This window comes from Opisthocomus hoazin, chromosome 2 (genome assembly GCF_030867145.1).
Source record: "Opisthocomus hoazin isolate bOpiHoa1 chromosome 2, bOpiHoa1.hap1, whole genome shotgun sequence".
NCBI lineage: Eukaryota > Metazoa > Chordata > Aves > Opisthocomiformes > Opisthocomidae > Opisthocomus > Opisthocomus hoazin.
The window spans coordinates 92,725,655-92,748,405 of record NC_134415.1 but is presented as its reverse complement, the minus strand read 5'-3'; the positions used below and the strand labels follow the sequence as shown (position 1 = coordinate 92,748,405).

General features: G+C 41.8%; 1 protein-coding gene across 2 annotated transcripts in view; it reads right to left on the bottom strand.

The window, feature by feature from the left end:
- Positions 1 to 6,841: 6,841 nt before the first annotated feature.
- The window catches only part of IBTK (inhibitor of Bruton tyrosine kinase), a 59,328-nt gene continuing 43,418 nt past the window's right edge, over positions 6,842 to 22,751 (bottom strand). For both annotated transcript variants that reach the window (XM_075414458.1, XM_075414459.1), the window contains exons 26-29: positions 18,860 to 19,012; positions 10,340 to 10,408; positions 10,107 to 10,239; positions 6,842 to 7,664 (exon numbers count right to left, since the gene is read on the bottom strand). In XM_075414458.1, coding sequence (XP_075270573.1) covers positions 7,539 to 7,664; positions 10,107 to 10,239; positions 10,340 to 10,408; positions 18,860 to 19,012 — 481 coding nt within the window. In that variant the 3' untranslated portion in view covers positions 6,842 to 7,538. The remainder of the gene's footprint in view (positions 7,665 to 10,106; positions 10,240 to 10,339; positions 10,409 to 18,859; positions 19,013 to 22,751) is intronic.

The window sequence follows — 22,751 nt, the reverse complement described above, 5'->3', positions numbered from 1 at the left end:
AGGTAGCTATTTCCTTGTAGCCAGGGTTCACTGGCTCACAAACATCCGTGACATATTGCTGCAGAATTACAGGATGGTGAAATGACTAGACGGGGAAGGAAGACTCACCTTCTACTTTAATGGCACTTCAGTCTGAGGAGACAGAGATCTATAAACCATTTAACACTGCGAGAAATTAGTTGAGAATCCAGCCTTAGGTGTTGTATTCTCTGTATATTCCTGGAATAAATTTATAAGGGCTAGAAAGGAAAAAAAAAGGCAAGAAATCTTAAAGCACTCAGAACCATATGAGTCAGTTTTCCTCGCTTACTTTCTTATTTGAGAATGTTTCAGGGAAATTATGATTTTTTTTTTTAATTGAGAGGAGAGAGAGCTGACATTTGGCTTTCCCCCATTACTAATTCAGAGCAAACGCAGAGGGCCTGTTTAAGTGTGCTCTTATATAAACTTGCTTTTCATTCGTTTGCTTGCTTGCTTTTCTGTCTTTCATGTGTGTTATATCCTGTATGCAAATGAAATAAGAAGAAAAAAAAACACCCCACAAACCATAGTCAGGCTTTTAACAGTTTCACTCTTTTGTTATCTGAAAAGCTCATGCAATCTTTCAAAGAATTGACCCCTAATATTAAAACTATATATTTTAAAACAATTCTATAGATCAATAAAGAACTCCTTTAAATATCGAGGTCACGGAAGAGGGTGTGGTTATCTGTTCGGAACAACCACTTAACTGAGACCATGTGATCTTCCTGGATCACATTTGCCCTCAAAACTTTCAGCCGCAGTTAAACAAGAACACTGTTCTCCTGCCCCGTGAGACTACGGATCCTATAGTGGGGTTTGGTTTTGACTGGCTTTTTCCAGTGAAAAGCGTCCTTCAACAAGAGTCACTCAAAGACAACGCACTCGCACAAAGCTTATGGTCTTCCCAAACTCCTAGTGTTCCCATGAAAACACGAACCAAGAAGTTCTCCTGCTTCTTTGTCAAGGTTAAGACACGCAAACTCGGACACTTTCAAGTGGTCTGAATGGAGCTGAAGAAGACGCAGCCAAGGCAGGCACCAGAGCCTGGAGAGAACTCCACTGACCAGCCCTCAGGAGCCCACTCCGGGATTGTCACACTCCCTCGGCTCACTTGCCTGACTCTTCACCGTCTGTGGCAGCGGCGCAGTCACACCACACCTGCCCCGAGGCCCAACTCCAGGTTTCCGGCTGCAGCTGAAATCTGTACGCATCGCATCAAACCCAAAAACTGCTGGCACTTCAGTCACTTGAATTACAGGAAACAAAACGTGTTCTAAGCAACACCTTGATAAACTTGGGTAAATTCGTCAAGGCTGACCTACAGAGCAGTTCCAGTTTGTATTAGCATTATATATTAGGATTCGTTACTGCTAATCATTCTCCGAAGCCCTTGCAAAAGTTTGCTCAATTTCTTTTCTCATTTTATTCAAGTGATGAGAGAGAAAAAGGAGGGAAAAGGCCATGCTAAAGAAAGAGCATTCTGTATGTGCTTCAGAGGGGAGGAGAGGGAACTCTGAATCTTTGCTGGAAGAATGAAGATCGCTCAACTGAGGGGCGGCTTCATCCCTAGGAGACCCTTGTTTGTTCACACCCGACTCCCTCCCTCTAGGCAAGGCCTCGGAGGCTGCTTGTGCTGCCGCGGCAGTGCAACCTGAGCAGTAGGAGCGCAACACGCACACAGGTGTCCGAAACCTGCTATAAAAACAGGGGGTTTTGGTGCCTTGATGTGTACCATAGTGCAGGAAGTAGTTACTCGGAAAGTAAAAACTTTCTGGGTAGAGTTTGTGTCAGGCATCACTCCCCCACCCAAGATAAAAATCTCACTCCAGTCATTTGAGGGACTCTCCGAACTCAGAGAATTCCTTTGCTGCACCATTACTAAAAACTATTTAACTTAAAACATATATTGTATTAGTGTGAATTTGTTGGCCTTCCACAATTCATAAGTTCTTATTCAAAGTTAGACACCTAAAACGACACTACAAGAACAGCTCCAGAAGGAGCACAAGTATTCCAGGCTACTTTAACCTAACAAGCAGGTAAGAGGGTGGTGGGGAGGAAAAAGCATACAAGAGGGCAGTAGAACACGTCTTTTGCTAGGCATGGTTTCTCCCAGCTCCTGTTTGAAAACCTTCCTGTCCTAGATAGCAATGCCAATGAGAGCAAGGGGCTGCCGTCCACGACGACTCAGGAACTACTGCTCTGGCCAGGCACACTGTCCCACTGCCTACTCGCAGCACAGACGTCGGCACCCAGCTTACTGCTGAATCACCGCGGTGAGACTCTGGAGAGCTGCCTCCCCCTAAGGAGGTTTACGCTCTGAGGCTCAGAACTAGCTCGGCTGTCACAGGCACCCTTCCGATCCCGAGTCTATGGACCCCGCCTGTAACATTCCATCAGGAGCGTTCATTGAAATGTTATCTACATTGCCCTCCTTGGCTTTAAGCATTTGCAGACGAACGAGAACAGTAAAAACCCAGTTTCAGGTTCCACAGTACTGCTCACAGTCAGAAACACTTCTGCATTCCAGTGCACAACTGGCCAGCTACGCCAGGTTCCTTCCCTTTCGGCAGTTCTGAGGCTTGCCACAGCGATAAGCTTAATGGGAGGGACTCACCTTTTGGATGCCTCCCCAACATCCAACTTGACCAGGGTGAAGCGCATCAGATTCTAGAGAAGGAGGAATTTTCCCTTCAGTTAAACTAACGGGCTCTTTGGTGGAGTTTTACAGACTTCTCCTGGAGCACAGTGGGAGGAATCCATTCTGAGATCATACGATACCTTCATTAACCAGTAACCTGACACTGCAAAGGTCTTCAAAAAAGACCTTGCCATTCTCTGACAGCATCATGCAAGTCAAGGGTTAACGTTACTTTATTTCAATACAATTTTTTTACCTTCATATTTAGAACAAGATCTAATAATCCACTAATCTCTTCTGACTTAAGTTGTCCTTCTATCGGAGCAAGCAATTCTTCAGGCAAGGGAGAGTTCAGATTGCTAAAGGGCTGCAGAACGTTACTCCAACAGCAGAACAGTGAATGAACATCTCAGGTTGACTACTGTCAGGAGAGCTCGAGGAGAGACTTTCTGTATCACATCCCTCTTGGAAGCATTTGAGAAAAAATAAAAAAGAGTGGAGGGGAAGACTTGGACGCAAAAACATTTAAAGTGCAAAAACTTTTAAAGAAGTTTGGTTCCATAATCCCACCGTAGCAGAAAACTACGGTAGAGCCTTTGTGAATACTTTCTTTTCAGAATCTGTAACTGAAATTTCCTGTTGCCATAGGTAAATGACTTCCCAATCGGGGGCAGGGGGATTCAGTTAAAATGTGTATGGTAGGACAGTGTCATCAAGATTTGTACCACAGGCTAAATCAGCAATTTAGTAAATTTTTTGTCAGTGCTTTTCCTTGAAAGTTGCAAAATCAGTCCTTATGCAGAGATTCCATTCAATGATACTCTACAGTCAATTTATTCACTAAAAATAGCCTCTCTTCTTGGAGAACAAAGGCAGATATGGGTTCTCTAATTGACTGAAGTCGCCTACTTTTCATGCATTTTAATTTCAACACACAACGCAGAAATAGATATTAGTTATTAAGTTCTATGTTCCCCAAATGCCTTGACATAGTGCCTATAATAGCAAGTGCTAAAGACAATTTTGCCTCCATTTTACTGTGAAACATTTTCAAGTTTTACTTATTCCTCCATTTTTGAAAAGTGACTTAAGTTTGAGCTAATGAATGAAGGGGAAAAGACAAAATGCTTACTTTTCAAGAAACCTGTTTTGGAGGCTGGTTTGTCTGAGATGTAACAAATATTTCACTGGAAGCCGTGTGTTAACTTCGCATTTCTTAAGCCAGCTAGCTATAACCTAGTATACGCCAATATGCTAAATACTGTTTTCACTACAAACTCTGAGCTGTTGCTTTATGTCCATTAGGACCTGGGAATTCCACCCCCGACTTCAGAACAAGATTTGTTAGAGACACTGTTCGGGTGCAAGTTAAAGGAGTTAACAAGCCCAGAAATGACACGACGTTGTTCGAGCTAACCAAGAGAAGATAGAATCAACTTCTAGCATCACATGAAAGGTCACAAACTCGGGCATCTGAGCTACAAAATGCCAGAGTTTCCATGTTGATGCCAAGTTAACATATGCACCAGGTGGTGGAATTTCTGGATGCTGTTGCCTAAACCCTGAATATTTTCCTCATGCAGCCTGGATGCAAGAGAGGAGTTGCACAGACAACTAAAATGGGATATTACTTCATATGCAAAGTTTGGGTATGGATCCCTGACAATAACAACTTAAACTACGATTTTAGCATATCCCTGCTTCATGCAGAAACAATTTTAGCAAGTTTCAATACCTAGAAAAAATTCCCTGTGGGATTTTAATTTTTCTAGGAAAAACAACCAGAAGAAATCAAACTGTGAGTATTCACTCAGCTGACAGAGGTAAGATCTCCAGCCAGATTAATGGGTATTCTTTTATCTCCTTGCACAGTTATATCTTTGGCCTTAGGAATTCTGATAGACCAAACCAAAGTAGTATGATTATAAAAAAAAAGGGGCATCATTTTGAAGGAGGTCATATGAAAACCTGTTAAGAGAAAAAGCCAGTGTAACGTCGACAGGCACATTTCCAAAGACTATTAAAACCAGCAGACGCCCACTTACCACTGAACGAAGTGAGTCGCACGTCTCAACTCATTTCACTAGCTGAATACTGATCTACTGCTGTCTAGTAAGCAGGGATAAACAGAATTGCTTAGGCTTTAAAACTCATAAAATACCCCCACATATTTTTCCAGCAGACATCTGGTAAAATGACACTCCTGGTGAGCACAGACGTACTGGAGAGCCCAGCAAAGGACAACAAAGATCACTGCAGAGTTGATGTAGGTGAGGCTGAGAGAGCTGGGGCTGTTCAGCCTGGAGAAGAGAAGGCTCCGGGGAGACCTTACAACATGCGTCAGTACCTGACGGATGGGCGGGGAAGAAGGTGGAGACAGACTCTTCTCAGCGGTGCCCAGCACAAGAGCCAAGCAAGCGCACAGACTGAAACGCAGGAAATTCTGTTTAAATATAAAAATGTCTTTTTGCTGTGAGGATGGTCAAACACTAGACCAGGCTGCCCAGAGAGCCTGTGGAGCCTCTGTGCCTGGAGATACTGAAAACCTGAGTGGGCAGGCCCTGAGAAACCTGGCTCTGGCTGAGCCCGCATCAGCAGGGCGGCTGGACTGGGCAACCTCCAGAGCCTGCTTTCAATCTCAGTGATCACGCAATTGTCAAGTCTACACAACAGAAATATAGACTGACCTCACATTTATACTGGGAAATTATAGTTTTCGACCAAAGCAAGATATGCAACTGAAGAAAATATAAATTTTCGCTACTTCCACAAAAATATATTTATATCTGTTGATGCAGGAGCCTTGTTCTGGACTTTTGTTTGGGTTTTCATGTGCACCATAAGCTACTCCCAGAGTGTATCCAAGGATTTAGGAATTTTTGTTTCTGTTCCTGCTATAATTTGAATTTTTTTAGGTGTGTTTCAGACATGTTAAACTGTTAATTTCCAAGTTTTAAGGAAGTTAAATAAAATTGGAATCTGTAAGCTTACACAGCTTCCTGTGACACATTTTAGCCTTAAGCTGTTCTAACACAACTGTTTAAAAAATGTTCTCCATTTCAGAAGAGTGGTACACTGATCATTCTTCAATCTGTTTTGCAAATATTAAGTATAACCACTGACAATCCATACCAAGCTGCAGCAGTGAACCCAGAACTTAAAAGCAGTCAAGCTCCTCGGCGCTGCGGAAGCATGAATCCTCTCACAGTGGCAGGAGAATGACATTTTAAACAGCATATTCTCATCAATTTTGAAAAAAAAAAAAATCAGAGTGCAAACTAGCAGCTTTATAATAACGTTATATTTGAGAACAAATTGGGTTCACACCTGGAAAGGCCCACTGCTTTTATAGCTATTTTTCACAGTACATAAGCTTTCTTTTAATTCAGAAGGATAGTTCCAGCAGGCCCTAAGGCCCTGCAGTGCATCGAGTAAAGCACTTCAGGCAAATACTCTCATCAGTATAGCGAATGAATCACCAGCAGAATTTAAAGCTACATCTTCCTTTGCCTGCGTAACCAGAACGCCTACAGTTGTTTCATACACAAAAGAAATACTTTTAGATTACTCTATAGTTATCTAAAGTGTTGATTATAGACAGCACATAAAAGTATACTAGCTTTGTGTAAATCAAGATTTTATGATTTATTGCATTTGTTTACAATTTTTGTGGGGGATATTTGGTGCAGCTTGACCTGAAACCATTAAGACATATCTACATAGGTTTTTTCAAGATTCAACTCTTATCACACAGTGATCAATTCTCTACATTCATCTTCTGCAGCTCTCTCAATTCCAGTCTTCCAGTTTGTGAGTACTGACACTATCGAAAAAGTACAAGTTCAAACACACCTATGCAAACAGACAAACTAGACAGAATATTGCAGATAAGGCTACTTTTTTTTTCGTTTTTTTTTTATATGTATATAAATTTTTTTAAACCAGGCACAGAGAACTTTGGAACACACAATATTGAAAGCCACCTGCGATAATCTTTGAAGGTTAGGTGTTTGCAAATTCCACAGTCAAGCATTCGTCCCTATAGCCTTAACAATGAATAAACAGATCTTATTTCCTCAGCATTTCAAGTGAATTGTACCTTAAACACAGTGGTTTTAAAACTGTACCATATTTACCAGAATAAGACTACAGAAGAGATAATTAAGTGCCACTATGTTTGATTCAACTGTGTGCTTTACTTCACAGCCAAGCTGGGTGCTCAAAGGCCAGTCTCACACCAGTGAAAGACCAGGCACAACTGAGCTGAGAGCAGGCAACGGCAGGGCACTTCGGCACAGTGCAGAGGCCCAGCGTGGAGCATGACAATAAAAAGTACTGGCCACAGCAACCAGAGAACCAGTACTTACACATACAACTTAAGGACAACTGCATTATCAAGCTGTACTTTTACATGAAGTTCAAGCACAAACTTTTTCCAATATTCCCAATTTGCCAGAAAGCTCTGAAGAACATACCCTCCCCCCTCAAACTCTAAAGATGTGTATTTCTGCACATTCAACTCCACATTAAATCGCAAAATAAGCACTCGCCTTTCAGCCACCTGTGAATTTAACAAAATACCCTCACAATTTAAGCTTAGCAAATGCATTTCCAATCTACAGCTTCATTTATTATTACTAATAATATGTCTTTTTAAAGAAATTCACTCAAAACATACATACACTATATACTGTGAAGGACACAGTGAACACATTATTTCCATTCTCTTTAACAAATACCTAGTGATTATGTGCAGTGTTTTAAGGTTGATGTCAAAAATTGCATGATTACTGTTCTTCCAATCCCGTTTTACTTGTAACAAGAATTAGAACTTCAGAAGTGCACACACAACACGGACTGTGAAGAGTACAAATTAGTGCTTGTTCCACATAGGTGCTGCTATAGGTCCCTGCGGAGCCCTTTCAACAGTCACAAATTCATCAGGGTTGTCAAAAGCGTCATAGTGGATTAATAAATCTTGAATAGCACACTCCTCGATCTAGAAGCAAAAAAGAACATGTATGTCACTGTCAGATCTACATTTACACCGCAGCACGGTTATGAACAGGCTTTACTGGTCCTGAATGCATGCCTGCTACAGACCTCCTAATCAGGAAGAAGTAGTAGATGAGGCCTTCTTCAGACAACTTGAAGAAACCTCATGTTTGCAGGCCCTGCTCCTCATGAGAAGCTTGAACCACCCTGATACCTGCTGGAAAGGCAACGCAGCAGGGCGCAAGCACTCCAGGAGGCCTGCATTGGTGAAAATTTCCTAATACAGATGATCAAGGAGCGGATGAAGCGAGACACTCTGCTGGATCTCATACTTACAAACAAAGAAGGAAGGGATGAGAAGGTCAAGGGCAGCCCCAGCTGCAATGACCAAGAGATAGTGGAGCTCAGGATCCTGAGAGATGGGAACAAGACAAATAGCAGGATAGCAACCTAGGACTTCAGAAGAGAAGACTATGATCTGTTCATGGATCTGCTTGGAAAAAATTCAAGAGATATGGTCCTGGAAAGTAGAGGGTTCCAGGACAGCTGGTTGATTTTAAGGATCACTTCCTTCAAGCTCAAGAATGATCTATACCAATGAGCAGAAAGCCAAGCAAGAGCGTCAGGAGGCCTGCATGGACAAAACCAGAGCTCCTGACAAAACTCAAACAAAAAAGAAGTATACAAGAGGTTGAAGCAGAGAAAGGTGAGCCAGAAGGAAAACAGAGACAGTCCAAGAACACAGGAACAGAATTAGGAAAGTCAAAGACCACCTGGAGTTGAATCTGGCAAGAGACATGAAGGGCCACAAGAAAGGCTTCTATAGCAGCAGAAAGACAACACTCGTCCACTGCTGAATGACAAAGGACATGGAAAAGGCTAGCGAACTAACAGCCTTCATCCTGGTCTTTAGTTGCAAGACAGCCTTCACCAATGCCAGGCCCCAGAGATCAGAGCTGGCCAATATAACTGCAAGCCCACTCAAAAAAATCTCTGCAAAGTTGTGGCGATAAAGGTTGGTTCATGACGACTAAGTGAGCAAATGTCACTCCTACCTTCAAGAAGGGCAAGAAGGATCTAGGTGACTGGTAAGTAGTCTTGATCCTTAGGAAAGTGGTAGAGCTTCAGCACAGACTAAGAACTTAAGTGCTGAGAACTAAGAGCTTAAGTACATACAATATAAACGGACAGTGAGACGGACTGAAAACTGGCTGAACTGGTGATCTCAAAGGGTTGCGCTCAGTGGCACGAAGTCCAGCTAGAGGCCAGTCACTAGCACCACTTCTGAGACTGAGCCTAGGGCCAGTACTGTTTAACATCTTCACTAATTACCTGCATGACGGGACAGAGCACACCCTCAGCAGGCTTGCAGACAAAACAAAATCGGAAGGAGCGGCTGACAGGCCAGATGGTTGCACTGCCACTCAGAGGGACCCAGGCACACTGAAGAAATGGGCTCAGAGCAACCTCATGAAGTTCAAAGGGAAATACGACGCCCAGCTCCTGGGAAGAATAACCCCAAGCACCACTGCACACTGGGAGGTGACAGGCTGGAAAGCAGCTTAGCATAAAACGATCTGGGGTCCTGATGGACAAGTTGACTATTAGCCAGCAATGTGCTCATGTGGCAAAGAAGGGTGACAGCATCCCATGCTCTACGAGAGACAGCACTGCCAGCAGACTGGGATAGGTGATTCTTCCCCTCTGCTCAGCACTGGTGAGATACATTTGGAGTGCCGGGTCCACTTCTGGACTCCCCAGTACAAGAGAGACATGGACATACTGAAGACAGGCTGGTGAAGGGACACAAAAATTATAAAGAGCTTTAACATCTGACATACGAGGAGACACTGAGCACGCTGCACTTGTTTAGCATGGAGAAGAGCAGGCCTAGGGAACTCTTATCAAAGCGTATATATATCTGATGGGAGAGAATCAAGACAACTGACCCATGCTCTTCTCACTGGTGCCCAGCAACAGGAGAAAAGACAGTGGGCACAGACTGAAATACATAAAGTTGCATTTAAATACAAAAATCTTTTTTACTGTGAGAGTGGTTAGACACTGGAACAGGTTTCCCAGAGAGGCCATGGGGTCTCCATCCTTGCAGATACTGAAAAGCTGCCTGGACACGGCTTTGAGCAACCTGCTCTAACTGACCCTGCTCTGAGCAGGGTTTTGGATCAGAGAGTTTCCACAGGCTCCTTCCAACCTCAACCATGCTCTGATGCTGTGAATGCATTAATCATGGACTCAGTAGTCAATTTGACTTTAATATAGGTCTACCTTATCAACCAGCAATGTGAAGCTATTAAATGACATTTAATATCATTATGTAAATAATACTAAGTGTACCAACACAGAATTAATCCTAAAAACTGATCTCTGCAACAGCCATTGGAAGCTCCCTGTGTTACTTCACAGCTGCAGTAACTTAGCACATTACCTGGATCAAAGCCAATGGTTTTTCTCTGCTCCTAATAAGAGCAGCTTCTTGCTGGAGCTCTTCCTCTACAATAGCTGAAAACATGACAGGTGCTGTCACAGGAGAGCTAGCTGGTGATGCTGCTGACCAAGGACTGCAAAAACACCAAATAAAATTATGAGGCAACATCACGAACAAGGCCAGCACAACGCACAGAAAACAAACTCCAGAACCTAAGCCACTGTGAAACTTACTTATGAATCTCCGGTTGTGGAGAATCCATGACGTGGTCTTCCAGACCTGGGCTACTTCTAATGGTGCACCTGGAAAAAGGTAGGAAAGGAAAGTCACTGACAGAGCATTCTCCTACAGTAAACTGTAAAGTACAAATTTACAGTAGGCAATTACAGGTCTGCAGGGTTTTTCCAGAAGAAAGGCATTAAGATGTAATGCTGAATTTGTCTTTAAGTGTGATACTGTGACTAGAGGAGACACTGATGCTCATTTCTGACTGCCAGAACCTAATGGATTTTCAGCTTGGGCATTAATTCTGGCATTTCCTAACATTTGAGCATTTGAAAAAAGGTGCTTTTTTGAAAACAAAAAAGTTTTTTTACATTTAAAATAGTCAACTAAGTTATGCACTAACAACATTGACTATAAATGTTTGCGACTAACATGAAAAGAATACGGCTTCAAGAAAAAAAAAAAAAACCAAACAACTGTCCTGTATTAAAATTAAGCATTTCATGTGAAAGAATCAGTGTTGCACTAGCAAATTATTTTCTCAAGTGTCAGCCCAGAAATTATGGAATTTCAGTACCTATCCTGCAACCATCTCCCACATTCATAAGAATAGCATAAACCGACTTCGGAAAAAAAAATCCTGAAATATCAATAAAGAGTTCTCAACAGGAAGATATTTTATTCAGTTGCAAAATGTTAATCACTCCACAAAAAGAAGTCACATTTGGTATATTGTATGCCTTAAGTAGATTTGTCAGAAAAATCATACATCAGTCGGAAGAAAGGGACCTATTGTTGTGATTTAATACCAATCTTTGGCAACTTTTGCAATTTCCAGAACTCTAAAAAGTGTTAAAGCATGCTATTAAATGCTAGCAGACTTTTTTGAATTATTCCATGGCATTGCCAAAAACTCTAAGGGTGTTGGTATTTCAATAAATCAGTCTCAATTTTCTTCAAAGCTTTGGTAACTCTCTGTAAGAGGCAACAAACTCTTGGAAAAGAGGAAAAATCTATAGAAAACTAAGAGAATTCCAGTAACTGCTAAGTTATCTGCCTGGAATATTTTCCCCAGAACACAATTCCAAGGACAACAAGAACCATGATTCCTACTGCTAAGCAATGATGGCAAGATCTCAAAAAATCTGAAATGCAACATCCATCATCAAAAATGACATTTAAATTAACCATGCCTAACTTTTTGTCACAAAACATAATTTTGCCCAGCACACAGCCAACTACCCAAAGAACAGAATGAAAACAAATTTAACTGCTCAGGGGAAAAAAAAAATAAGTGTGTGTGTGTGTGTGTCCGTGCGTTCGTGTGCGTGCGTGTGCGTGCGCATCTGGAGCTCCCAGGGCACAACACTGTACTTGAACAGAGGCTTTCTACAGTATCACTCTCTTGAATCAAACCCAGCAGACACGCCTTCTGCCAGGTCATACTGCTTCTGTGTTTCCACCGCCAAAGCACACTTCATGTTAGTCGAGATGATCCTTCCCCTCCCCTTCCAGCAACGGTGATCATATCAGACACTGGCAGGACAGCCAGTGGTACACTGTACGGAGAGGAAACCAAAAAGGTGTGGTACTCTCCAAACTGGACGTTGCCAGATAACCACTATTCCAGAGCTCTTAAAGAACTGACACATGCAACAACAGCTCCATGATAAGAGTGGTCAAATCAGCTATATCGTTCTCCAGATTGACTCCCTATATAGCTGCAGTTCCTTTATTTTGACCTCATTAATATGCAATGCTTTTTCCATAGGTGTTGAAGAACAGTTAAAAATGGAAAAAAAGGCAGAAAATCAGTACCTTGTACATTTTATTTCTGTTTTATCTTTGGTAAAAGAAAAGCAATGGCAGGTTAGAGAACCTTATTTTATTTAAGAAAGGTATCAGGTCATGCCAGATGAGTGTGATAAATGAATATGGGAATTCTGTAAGACATTGAGTCGAGTGCCATGTAACCGTTTTTGGGGGTTTGTTTGTTTGGTTTCTTTTTAAACAAGTTTCTCATACCTCTTCTACCTAATTCCTTACTCACTTTACAGCTGGGTTAATCATTATTTTAGAGAGTAAGTTAACTAAAAGAAATATAACTAAGTTAACATTGGTGGACACAATAAGCAGCAAAACTCCAACCAGCAGACAGTATTAAGAGATGCTATTAATTTAGCAAAGGATAAAAATGAACAGTACGAACTGTGGAACAAAGCAATGGGAAAGGAAATTCAGCAGTATGAAACAAAAGACTGTGTGAAGTGAAGGCTGTAGTAGCTGTAAGCAGGGAGTTTTTCAGCTTGAAGAGAACAAGGAGAATCTTGGGTGTACTGATCATAACGCATCAGAAGTATGTGGCTGGGAAAAAAACAAAGTTGCTTCCACTGGAAACAAGTACTTCTGCCAACATATACCACACCAGGCAAAGCTCATTTGGATGAGCTTTCAGTTTTGGTCTCTTAGTTTCAGGGACAAATAATCTAAACTGTCATAGATGCAGAGAAGAATAACTGATACAAGAGTCTTCCACTAATCATCTTCTGAGAGAAGACTAAAAATTATCTCTAACGTTGCAAAGCAAAGAACAGCAGAGAATGACCACACTCCATACAGACAGTAGTTGGACTGATTCCTGATATACAAGGACAGCCTCCTCTAAACACAAAACCGTATCATTTCAGTGTGCCTTAAGTCAAGCAAGCATGGCAGAACGTTGGCAGGAATGAACACGCAACTCCAGATGGACTTCAAATTTTAAAAGGACACATATAAACATTGGAAGCAGGGACAGCCTACACCAGAGGAAAACAGAAATACTACTTCTGTGTACAGGGACAGAGTTGCAAGAGCCAATGCTCAGATGGAGCTGAAACAAGTGAAGGATATGCAGGAATGAAAAGAAGGGCTTCTATATTAGCAAGAAGAAAACCAAACCAACCAGCCACTGAGGTTTCCTGATGACTAGAAAAAGCTAAATGTTACACCCATTTTCAAGAAGTGGGATATCAGGAACTACAGACTCATCAGTCTCACCTCAATCTTGGGGAAGGTTGTGGAGCAAGTCCTTTCTGGAAGTAATTTCTGAGCATGTGGGACAAGAAGACGACTTGAAACCACCAACAAGGATTTATGACAGAAGGCAAATTGTGTCTGACCAACCTGATTGCCTTCTGTAATAGGATGACAGGCTCTGCAGACAACCAGAGTGCAGTGGATGTCATGTTCTTTGACTTCAGCAAGGGCTCTGACATGTTCTGTTATCGTATCCTTATACTCACTCTGAAAAATACGGACTGAGTAAATGGACTACAAGATGGGTGGAAAATGGGCTGGACTGAAGGGCTTCAGGGGTTGTGGATTAGCTGTACAAAGTCCCACTGGAAGCCAGGTACTACTGGTGGTCCTCAGGGACTGATACTGGGACCAACCCTGTTTAGTGTCTTTTGTAGAATGGAGCGTACTCTCAGCAAGGCCACAGACGGATGGAGAGAAGGCAGGGAGGGTGCAGCAGTCCACATTCTGGATGCCAGGCTGCCATTCAGAAGTCCCTCAAGATGCTGGAGAAATGTGCAAATGAGAAATCATGAATCTCAAAGGCAAGTGCAAAGTCCTGTATTTGGAAGAGACAACCCCATGCAGCAGTACAGGCCAGGGACTGACTGGCTAGAAAGCAGCTCTGTGGAGAAGGACCTGCAGACTCCTGGCTGGCAGCAAGTCAAAGACAAATCAGCATATGAACTTGCAGCAAGGGCATCCAGCTGCATACTGGTCTGTGCTAGGAAGAGGGTAGCCAGGCAGTCAAAGGAAGTGAGTCTTCCCCTCCGTGCCATATTTGTTAGCCTACATATGGAGTACCATATCAAATTTTGGGCTCCTCAATACAAGATGCTGCAGGCTGGAACAAGTTGCTGAGGGAGCTGGGCTTGTTCAGCCTGAAGAAGAGAAGGCTGAGAGGGGACCTTAGAAATGCTTATAAATATCTCAAGGGTGGGTGTCAAGAGGACAGGGCCAGACTCTTTTCAGTGGTGCCCAGCAACAGGACAAGGGGCAATGGGCACAAACTGAGGCATAGGAAGTTCCATCTGAACATGAGGAAGAACTTCTTCCCTCTGAGGGTGACGGAGCACTGGAACAGGCTGCCCAGGGAGGTTGTGGAGTCTCCTTCTCTGGAGATATTCAAGACCCGCCTGGACAAGGTCCTGTGCAGCCTGCTGTAGGCGACCCTGCTTCGGCAGGAGGGTTGGACTAGATGACCCACAGAGGTCCCTTCCAACCCCCACCATTCTGTGATTCTGTGAAGTCCAGTGAAGAGCCACCAAGATTAGGGGCTGGAGCACACAACAGGAAGAACTGTGTTCCGTTAATCCTAAAAGAAGGTGGCAAAGGGAAGATCTCATTGCTGTCTTCAGCTACCTAACTGGAGGGTAGACAAAAGATGCAGCAAGAATCTTCTTAGAGGTGCAAAGTGATAGAATAAGAGGCAACACACGAGTTGCAAAATAGGAAATCTCAGCTGGACGCAAGGAAGAAAAAAAATATCCCACTATGGGGATGATCATACACTGGAACACGTGGTCCAGAAATGTTGGGGTATCTTCATACTTGGAAGCACTCACTATTTAACTGGACCAGGCCCTGAGCAACGTGATCTAGTTTGACTTCTTTTGAGCAGGAGGCTCAAGTAGAGAATCTAAATTATTCTCTGATTTCAACAGCAGGAGACTACTTTTTAGCTGAAGTCCAGATAAATCAGCTTCCAGCTTTTACTGCACTTAAGAAAGATAACATCATAATAAAAAGCAGGAAAGAACCAGAGAAAAGGAAGGAAGGAGAAGAGGAGTTGAAGGCAGTTTTTTGCCTGCTCGTTTAATTAAGAGCATGTTTGTACAACTTACTAAATGTCTCTATTCTGGCGTCATCTCTCAACTTTATCTCTTTTTCCACCTGCTTTAACAATGCTTGCCTTCCCGCACATTTGACAGTAACCGACACCGAGCCAGCCCATTTGACAGCTACGCTCTTCTTCCCACTCCCAATCCAAAGAACTCACAGCACTACTATAAATGAATCCAAGTAGACTGTTATACTTCACAAACCTGTATCAGTACAGATAAAAAGTTCTTTCCAGAGTAAGACTTCTAAACAAACAAACAACCCAAACAACAACCAAAAAAACCACAACAGAAATTTCCCAAAACTGGAATTAATAGTTCCAGTGTCGCAGCACACTCTAGTGATCAATTAAAAGATAAGTTTAAATACCTGTGTCATCTCCTTCCATTTAAATGTGGCTTTAAAATGTAGGAAGCAGTTCAGATATTTTGAAGCTGTTTGTACATACGTACATCTGTGTTTCTTGCTAGCAAGACACTCAGTCCAGATATTAAATCAACTGCAGATATTTCAACATGCTAGATTAATTCCTCAGCTGGCATCAAAATAACCAGGAGAAATGGAACAGACGGGAAATGGGAAGCTAGCAGTTACAGAAAAATGGAAAAAAGCCTCAAAAATATAGAACTTGGAAACCTGGAAGTCTTGAAAATTAAAGACTGATGCAGAGACATAAGTGGTTCTGCATGGAAACAAACCAGCCAAGTATTATCAGTACTGAACCAACCTGATTAACTCAGTTGGCTGAACTTGCCATGACTCCTGCACAGCCACCAGGATGTCCCAGCACTCAGTTCCCCAGTATTTCTTGAGGATTCCTTCATTTAAAGCCAGCCCAGGTCCGGTGCCTCCCTGATCTAATGACTACTCTCAGAAAAGGAACACAAAGCCTGGTCTCCTGCAGAACCTCTTGGGTTTTGCTGTACCTTTTGAGTCATGTACTATTTATTAGCTCATTATTAGCCATGCCAGAACTAGGCCATTCCCACGCAAAGCCACAAAGACTTGTTTCCACTCAGACTATTCACTGCTCCCTGGAGTAATACAGTGAAGACAACCCAGGCTGCCACAACAAAGTTAAGTCATGTCATGTTTTTAGCTTGGACTATGAGCTACACACACACAGCTGCACAGCACAACTCCCAAGGCCGAGCCGTCCCTGGAAACAATGCAGCCACATCCACACAGCCCTGCTTTTGGCTAATCTGCCTCTGGACTGAATCCAGTTCACAGCTCCATGTTCATGACATGGTTCATCTACAGAAAATTTCTGGGTTGCATAAATTGGAAGGTGACAGTATATGGAAAAGTGTTTATGCAACCACCAAAAACCCCTCATCCACAGACATAAGAAAATTATCAGTTTAATTTACTGCACAGTTTATCCAAAGGAAAAAGGCAAAGCAGGAACAGTAGCCATACGAGTATTTCCAGTGTCCCATCAGTGAGTCTGATATCAACAGATGAGGATTACTTACGTGCTACGCACATGCAATTTCCTTTCCTTAAAAATGAAGAGATAAGGGTACAGATAATTAATCTTCACAGAAATAGTCTTTGAATGCCGCAGGAAAAAATCAGAGCCTACTGTGACAGGAACTGTACAGTCAAAGAACAAAATTACTTCAAACTAGAAATGCAACTCCTAACTTTCAGATGGATGAACTAGTCACCTAGGCTCTTTATACCTAATAGAGAGAAATAAGCTTCTTCAGACACAATTCAAAACAACCTGAAATAGCTCTGGAAGTGCCGTCTTTTCCAGCTGATTATAGTCAATCTAACCATCCAGGCTCCTACTAGCATAATGTATCATTTTCAGACAACTAATGTATTAGGCCTGCATTAAAATAATCCACTTTGCGAGCGTGCAGACTGGCCAGAGTGCACAGAGCAATGCAACAGGAAAAGAAATGACTTTATGAAGATCACAGAGCAGGTATGACAAAGCTAATAATAGCATCCAGTGCAAATTCCCTTATCATCAGCCCTTGCCATCTCCCATACGACAAAAAGCTGTATTATTTTGCTCTCAACAAAATTAATAACACATTTTTTCTGTAGATTTGTGCCTTGTGTCCCTACATCTCCACTCACCACAATAACTTCAGCTTTATCCCTCTGTTGCTGAAGAATGCCCACTCACCACATACACTCTCCAAATCCCTCCTGCCTCTCTCCTCTAATACCATCCCACACACAATGCTCCTACATTTCTACCCTCATTTTCTTCTCTATCTACAAACAGGACACATACTGCTTCTGCCCTAGGGAAACACCAGTTTCTATACAAGCTGAGCAGTCAACAGGGAGGTCCAGCAGACCTTTCTTTTCCTTATGGAGGGGACAGTTTTTGGAGGCGGATGGAACAGGAGTTCATAAGAAAAACTGGGATGTAATGGGTGTCAGGGCCCCCTGTGCACCAACATGGCCTGCAAACTCCTCTCCCTCAGCGCAATTGTGTAAACTTGAGTCAAGCTGCTATGAACAGAGTTGAGTTATAAGCAAGAGCTGTGTGAAGGCTCACAGGGACTGCCTCTCTTTACTGAGGAGCTGTGTTTATGCTCAGTCCCCCAGTCTTAGGCCTTTCTTGAGCTACGCTGCAGCTCTGCCTAAGCCCAGCATTGCTGCTCCTGACCCTGACTTGATTTGCCGGCTTGACCTCAACTGTGCCGCATCCCGGCGGACCCGTCTGCACCCACTGACTGTGGCTCACCCTGGTTTCCACCACGGTGCCTGCCCTCTCGCCCTGCTCTGGCACAGCAGGGCTGTGCCCTTGCCAGGGCGGCCACCGCCTGGCCGGTCCTGCTGTCACCCCCAGCTGGATGACAGCTCCCAGACAGCTGCTGCGAAAGTCTGTTCGAAAGTCTGTTCAGGCCCTATGTCTCAAATACATTTTAAATGCACAGCATTCAAAGTTACTGATGACAGGGGCAAGAGATGCAGGTGGGTGGGCAACTCAGTCATACAGACCTTCAGGAATAAGGCTGAGATTTCTTTCCTCAGCGTAGACATCTATTTTAACCAGAACAGAGGTTCTGCTGGAGGTAGCAAGAGAATGCGTGGCTAAAACAATTTGACCAGAGAGCAGTAGTGTCAAATATCTAGACATATAAATCGTGTGTACCTCAGAACAAGTTATTTTTGTCCTTAGAATTAAACATAGTCCCCCAGTAATTATAATAATTATAATAAACAGACATCACCAATGCATCAATATTTCAGTAAGTAGTCTTAATCCATGATAAACTGCACCTAATTGCACTCAATTGCAACAATTAAGTCAGCTTACAAGAAAACTTAGATCAGGAAATGTCAGAACTGTGTTTGAATAAACTGATTTTATCCACTCAGTGGTTATACCGAAATACTCCTAAACAAACTCTGTTTCATATGTGCCATATCCGAATGCTAAAGAATATCCAATTTCTACTTGCTTTAATCTTTAAGCTTCCTATTCATAAGAGTATTCCATTCATAAAATCCTATTAACAGAATCATTAAACAAATGCTTACATGATTTTTTGTTCAAGTGACAATTTTATCCTTTCTTATTTCAGCAGAATTTAAACAGGTTATTGTGGTTCTTGTATAATGGCTGATCAATCAGGAAAAGACTGCTCTCTTACCTTACGGTGTTTTGGACTGATGAATCATCATGTGCTTTATATCCAGCTCTTCTGATACCAGTACCAGGTGAATTATTCACAGCCATACATTTTTCTTCTTCCATTACAAGATCACGGAATGACTTTGGCAAAGCAGAATGTAATGAAGATGACCTTTAGGAAACAAAAAAAAAAAAAAAAAAAACACAACTCATTTTATACTTGCACTTTCCAAGACTCCATATTGTTCCACGATTCAGACAGCAAAGAGGGCCTGTTCAGTTACTAAAAATAAAAATATAATATTACTTAGCTTTTGTCTCTCACCATTACGCCTGCTAGACCTCCACTCACTAAAATAAGTCTCTTTGGGTCAAACAGGTAAACATCAGAAAATAAATACCTATGAGAACAGAACAAGTCAGTAGCATAGAAACTTCATCAGAAGGAAAAAAAACAAAAACAAAAACAAAACAGAACCACTCCTTTATCTATTCCCCACCTAAGCCACCCTCTTCAAAAGCAGTATTATTTTCACAGACACCTTGTCTTAGACAAGCCGTACCTTTTCTAACAATATTATTCCTTGAAAAAATATTCCCACACGTCACACAATGCTCTAGTACTTTGTTCTAATACTGTTAGTTTACCAGCATGGAAGTCAAGTATAGCCGATCTTCTGGAGGCTCTGCAAATCACTTAATTCACAGTGAAATTAATACAACTGATATGCTTCATTTTCTATTACTTGCCCAAGTATAAAGCGCACTGTTACTGAACTAGAGCCTGCATATTATCTTTCAAAAATAAACAAGTATGAAAATACAGTAATTAAGCATAATAGCTATAGTGAAAGCCTTTTATTTACAGAATTCAGGGTAGTTACCGTTAGTCTTACCCTTACCTATCCATCAAGACTTTGGAATTAATTCTTCATACCTTTGCTTACATTTAACTTTACTAAGCCTAGCGGTCCTGCTCATTGTCAATTATACAAAATACATACTGGAAGAATAGCTCTGCTCACTACCTAGTCAAAAAAATAATAGAGCAATTATAAACACTCCTGCAGTAAAGCAAGCTTTCTATACAGTGCTAATTGTTTGTGCAGCTACCATAAGAAGAGAAGCATTTGAAGTCAAACATTTTCAAACTACATCTATGAGGTATACAATTTAAGGTAACAAACATGAGGGAATTAAAACATTGCAACACTGTATCTGAAATACTACAACAAAAGCATCTTAAAGTTATATACAGTGTCTGAACCCCGGGCTACACCACCGAGGCGTAAGTTTGAGTTTGGGGTTTTTTTTGGGTTTTTTGTGTTTCTTCCCACCTCCCCCCCCCCCTTTTTTTTTTTTAATACTGCATGAGCAGCGCGGAAGGCACAGAAAGCAGAAGGGGAACCTCCAGATGCAGAGGCTCAGAGCCATTTTGCACATCCTCTATTCCATCTACCAGATGGCACACAAGAATCCAGGCAAGTGTTTGACCAGAACTCCCCCAAACTTACTCTACTAAGTAGGCAAATGGTTCCCTTGGGATCTGCTGTCACAGAAGCTTCTGCTACTAACAACTTATGTAGCCTACCCATTTTCATGAAAATTCTGTACTGCAATCGGATCCACTTGCAACAAAGCACCAAAAAAAACCCAAAACGTGCCCCCCCTACCCCCCACCCTGAGTGGTTCTCAGCTTGTGAACCTATCCAAAACAATGACCAGTGGCTTAAAATGGTTCGACAAACTGGTACAAGTTTTCCTACCTAACTGTAACAACTTCAAATTTCAGCTTGTTCTGTCTGATAAGAGTGTCATTTCTATCTAATTTGTAGCATTAGAAAAACTAATTTATACATCTTTTTTAAAAAAGTAGAACAAGACTAAGTTTCTTTAAGCTGTAACTGCAAAACATCGAAGCATGAAGATCCAAAATAGCTGTTAATGTTTCAGTTTAAGCTGGAATACCGACAAACTGACAACCTAGACATTAAAATACACAATTGTTACTTCTCAAGAGAGAATTTAAATTTCTTTATGCATCTACTCTTGAAAAGTTTAAAAAGAACAAATTAAAAACAAAACAAATAACGCTCCCTCCCTCGATCAAATTAGGTTTAGAGAACTAATAAAGTTAACATCTAGCTTCTTGCATGACATAGTCTCAAAGTATTCCTACTGTAATTCTCACTCCTACCCACCCCCTCCCCCATCCCCTTTCTAATTTCCACTTCTCTTCACAGAAGGAAACATAGGTTCAGTCCCCCAAAAACTATGAAACTGGAGGTTTGTTTTGGTGGAAGATAGGACACTGTGTATGACAGACTCTGTCTTCTAGTCAACCAAAAAAGAGCCGGAAGGTCCCACACCCTTCTGGCAAACATGCTCACTGCACATCCAAGAGTAGTATCGTATCTCATTGGCACACAAGTTCTATGGCTTTGATTATATTGCATGCGTGGAAAGCTCAATCTATTGCCAAATGCACTCTAATAGTCCATTGTGAATTTACAGAATCTAACTTTGCAAATATAATATTAGAGCAGATGAGTAACACCATTCTACCTTACATACAAAAATACTTTGAATAACTAGCAGGGGCACTTAATTGATGGCTTGCCTAAAGCAGCTTAACGTTTGGTCAACAAATGCTCTCTTCCAGCTGCAAGGCATAATTTTAAATATTCATATACTTCCCACCGGTTCTTTGCTTGAACTCTTGAGCTACCGACATTTTCCAGATCAGCAGCCAGAGGAACGCTGCAGAGAAACATAAAGAATCATGCGTGGTGACCACAGGAGCGTTAGACTGGATTCCATCCTCCTGAAGTATACCTTGGCCTGGTCACTTAAGATGGTTCGTGTAACACAGTAGAGCCCAGCTACTTTCAAAAAGTGTTTAATCAGAACCTTAAGAGAACACTATTTTTTTCTATAGACAGTTATTTAAGCATATTCAAAAATCAGTCCATACTTGCTTTTTAAACGTAAGGAACATTTCACAGGCAGTCAGTAGTTTAAAATTAGGTAACACCCAGTAGATAAAGAATTCTGTATCACAAAGTAGACGAATAGCATGAATAACCAAACTATTCAGATGAAGTTATACCCTACATTTTTATATGTTTTTTATCAGAGCTTCTCTTAATATCTTATTTCCTGTATTAATAAGTAAAGCATTTAACTAGAGGCACCTAGCTCATGTGCTTAAGTCAATCAGTACAAATACTTCTCGAGTCTCATTTATCTTACACTGAAAAATAGGACTTCAGGAACTAAAAAAAAAAAACCCCAACCCTTCTGAAGAAACCCAGGTAACTAGATAATCTACACAATGTCCTCCAAAACCTACTCGAGGCTTTATTGTACCTAAACGTAGTGTACAAAGGGGAGAAGGGAAACACCAGGCTGGAGAAAGACAGATGCCCTATGCAAACATCCTCTTGCGGAGGAGTTCTCACAGCTCCTTCCCTTGATACCCAAAGTTTGCCAGAGGCAAGTGATTTGTGTATGTAAAACTGTGTACATTGTCATTGTAGATGTCAGGTTACATATTGTTTATGCATAATTATAACATTAATAATAAGATTAAACAGACTTTTTTTTTTTTTAATGTCATAAAGGATAGCGTAACTCAGTATCGCCTGTGCTGGTCACCATCTGATTCAACTGTCAGTCTCTCCCAGCAACTTTTAAGCCTCAGAGCTGTAATTGCCATGCGACGCCTCCATTTGCTATGCCAAATGATTAACTTGCTGCTTGACCTGCAGTATCACCTGTGTAACGCAGGTACCGTGTTCTCTGGAGCGCTTGAGAGGATCAGTGTTAAGGATTCTAAAATTCATCCACTCATTAGAATTCAGCAGGCAAATCTTGCCAACCTTATTTCTCCTACTGTGAAGGTTCTAATT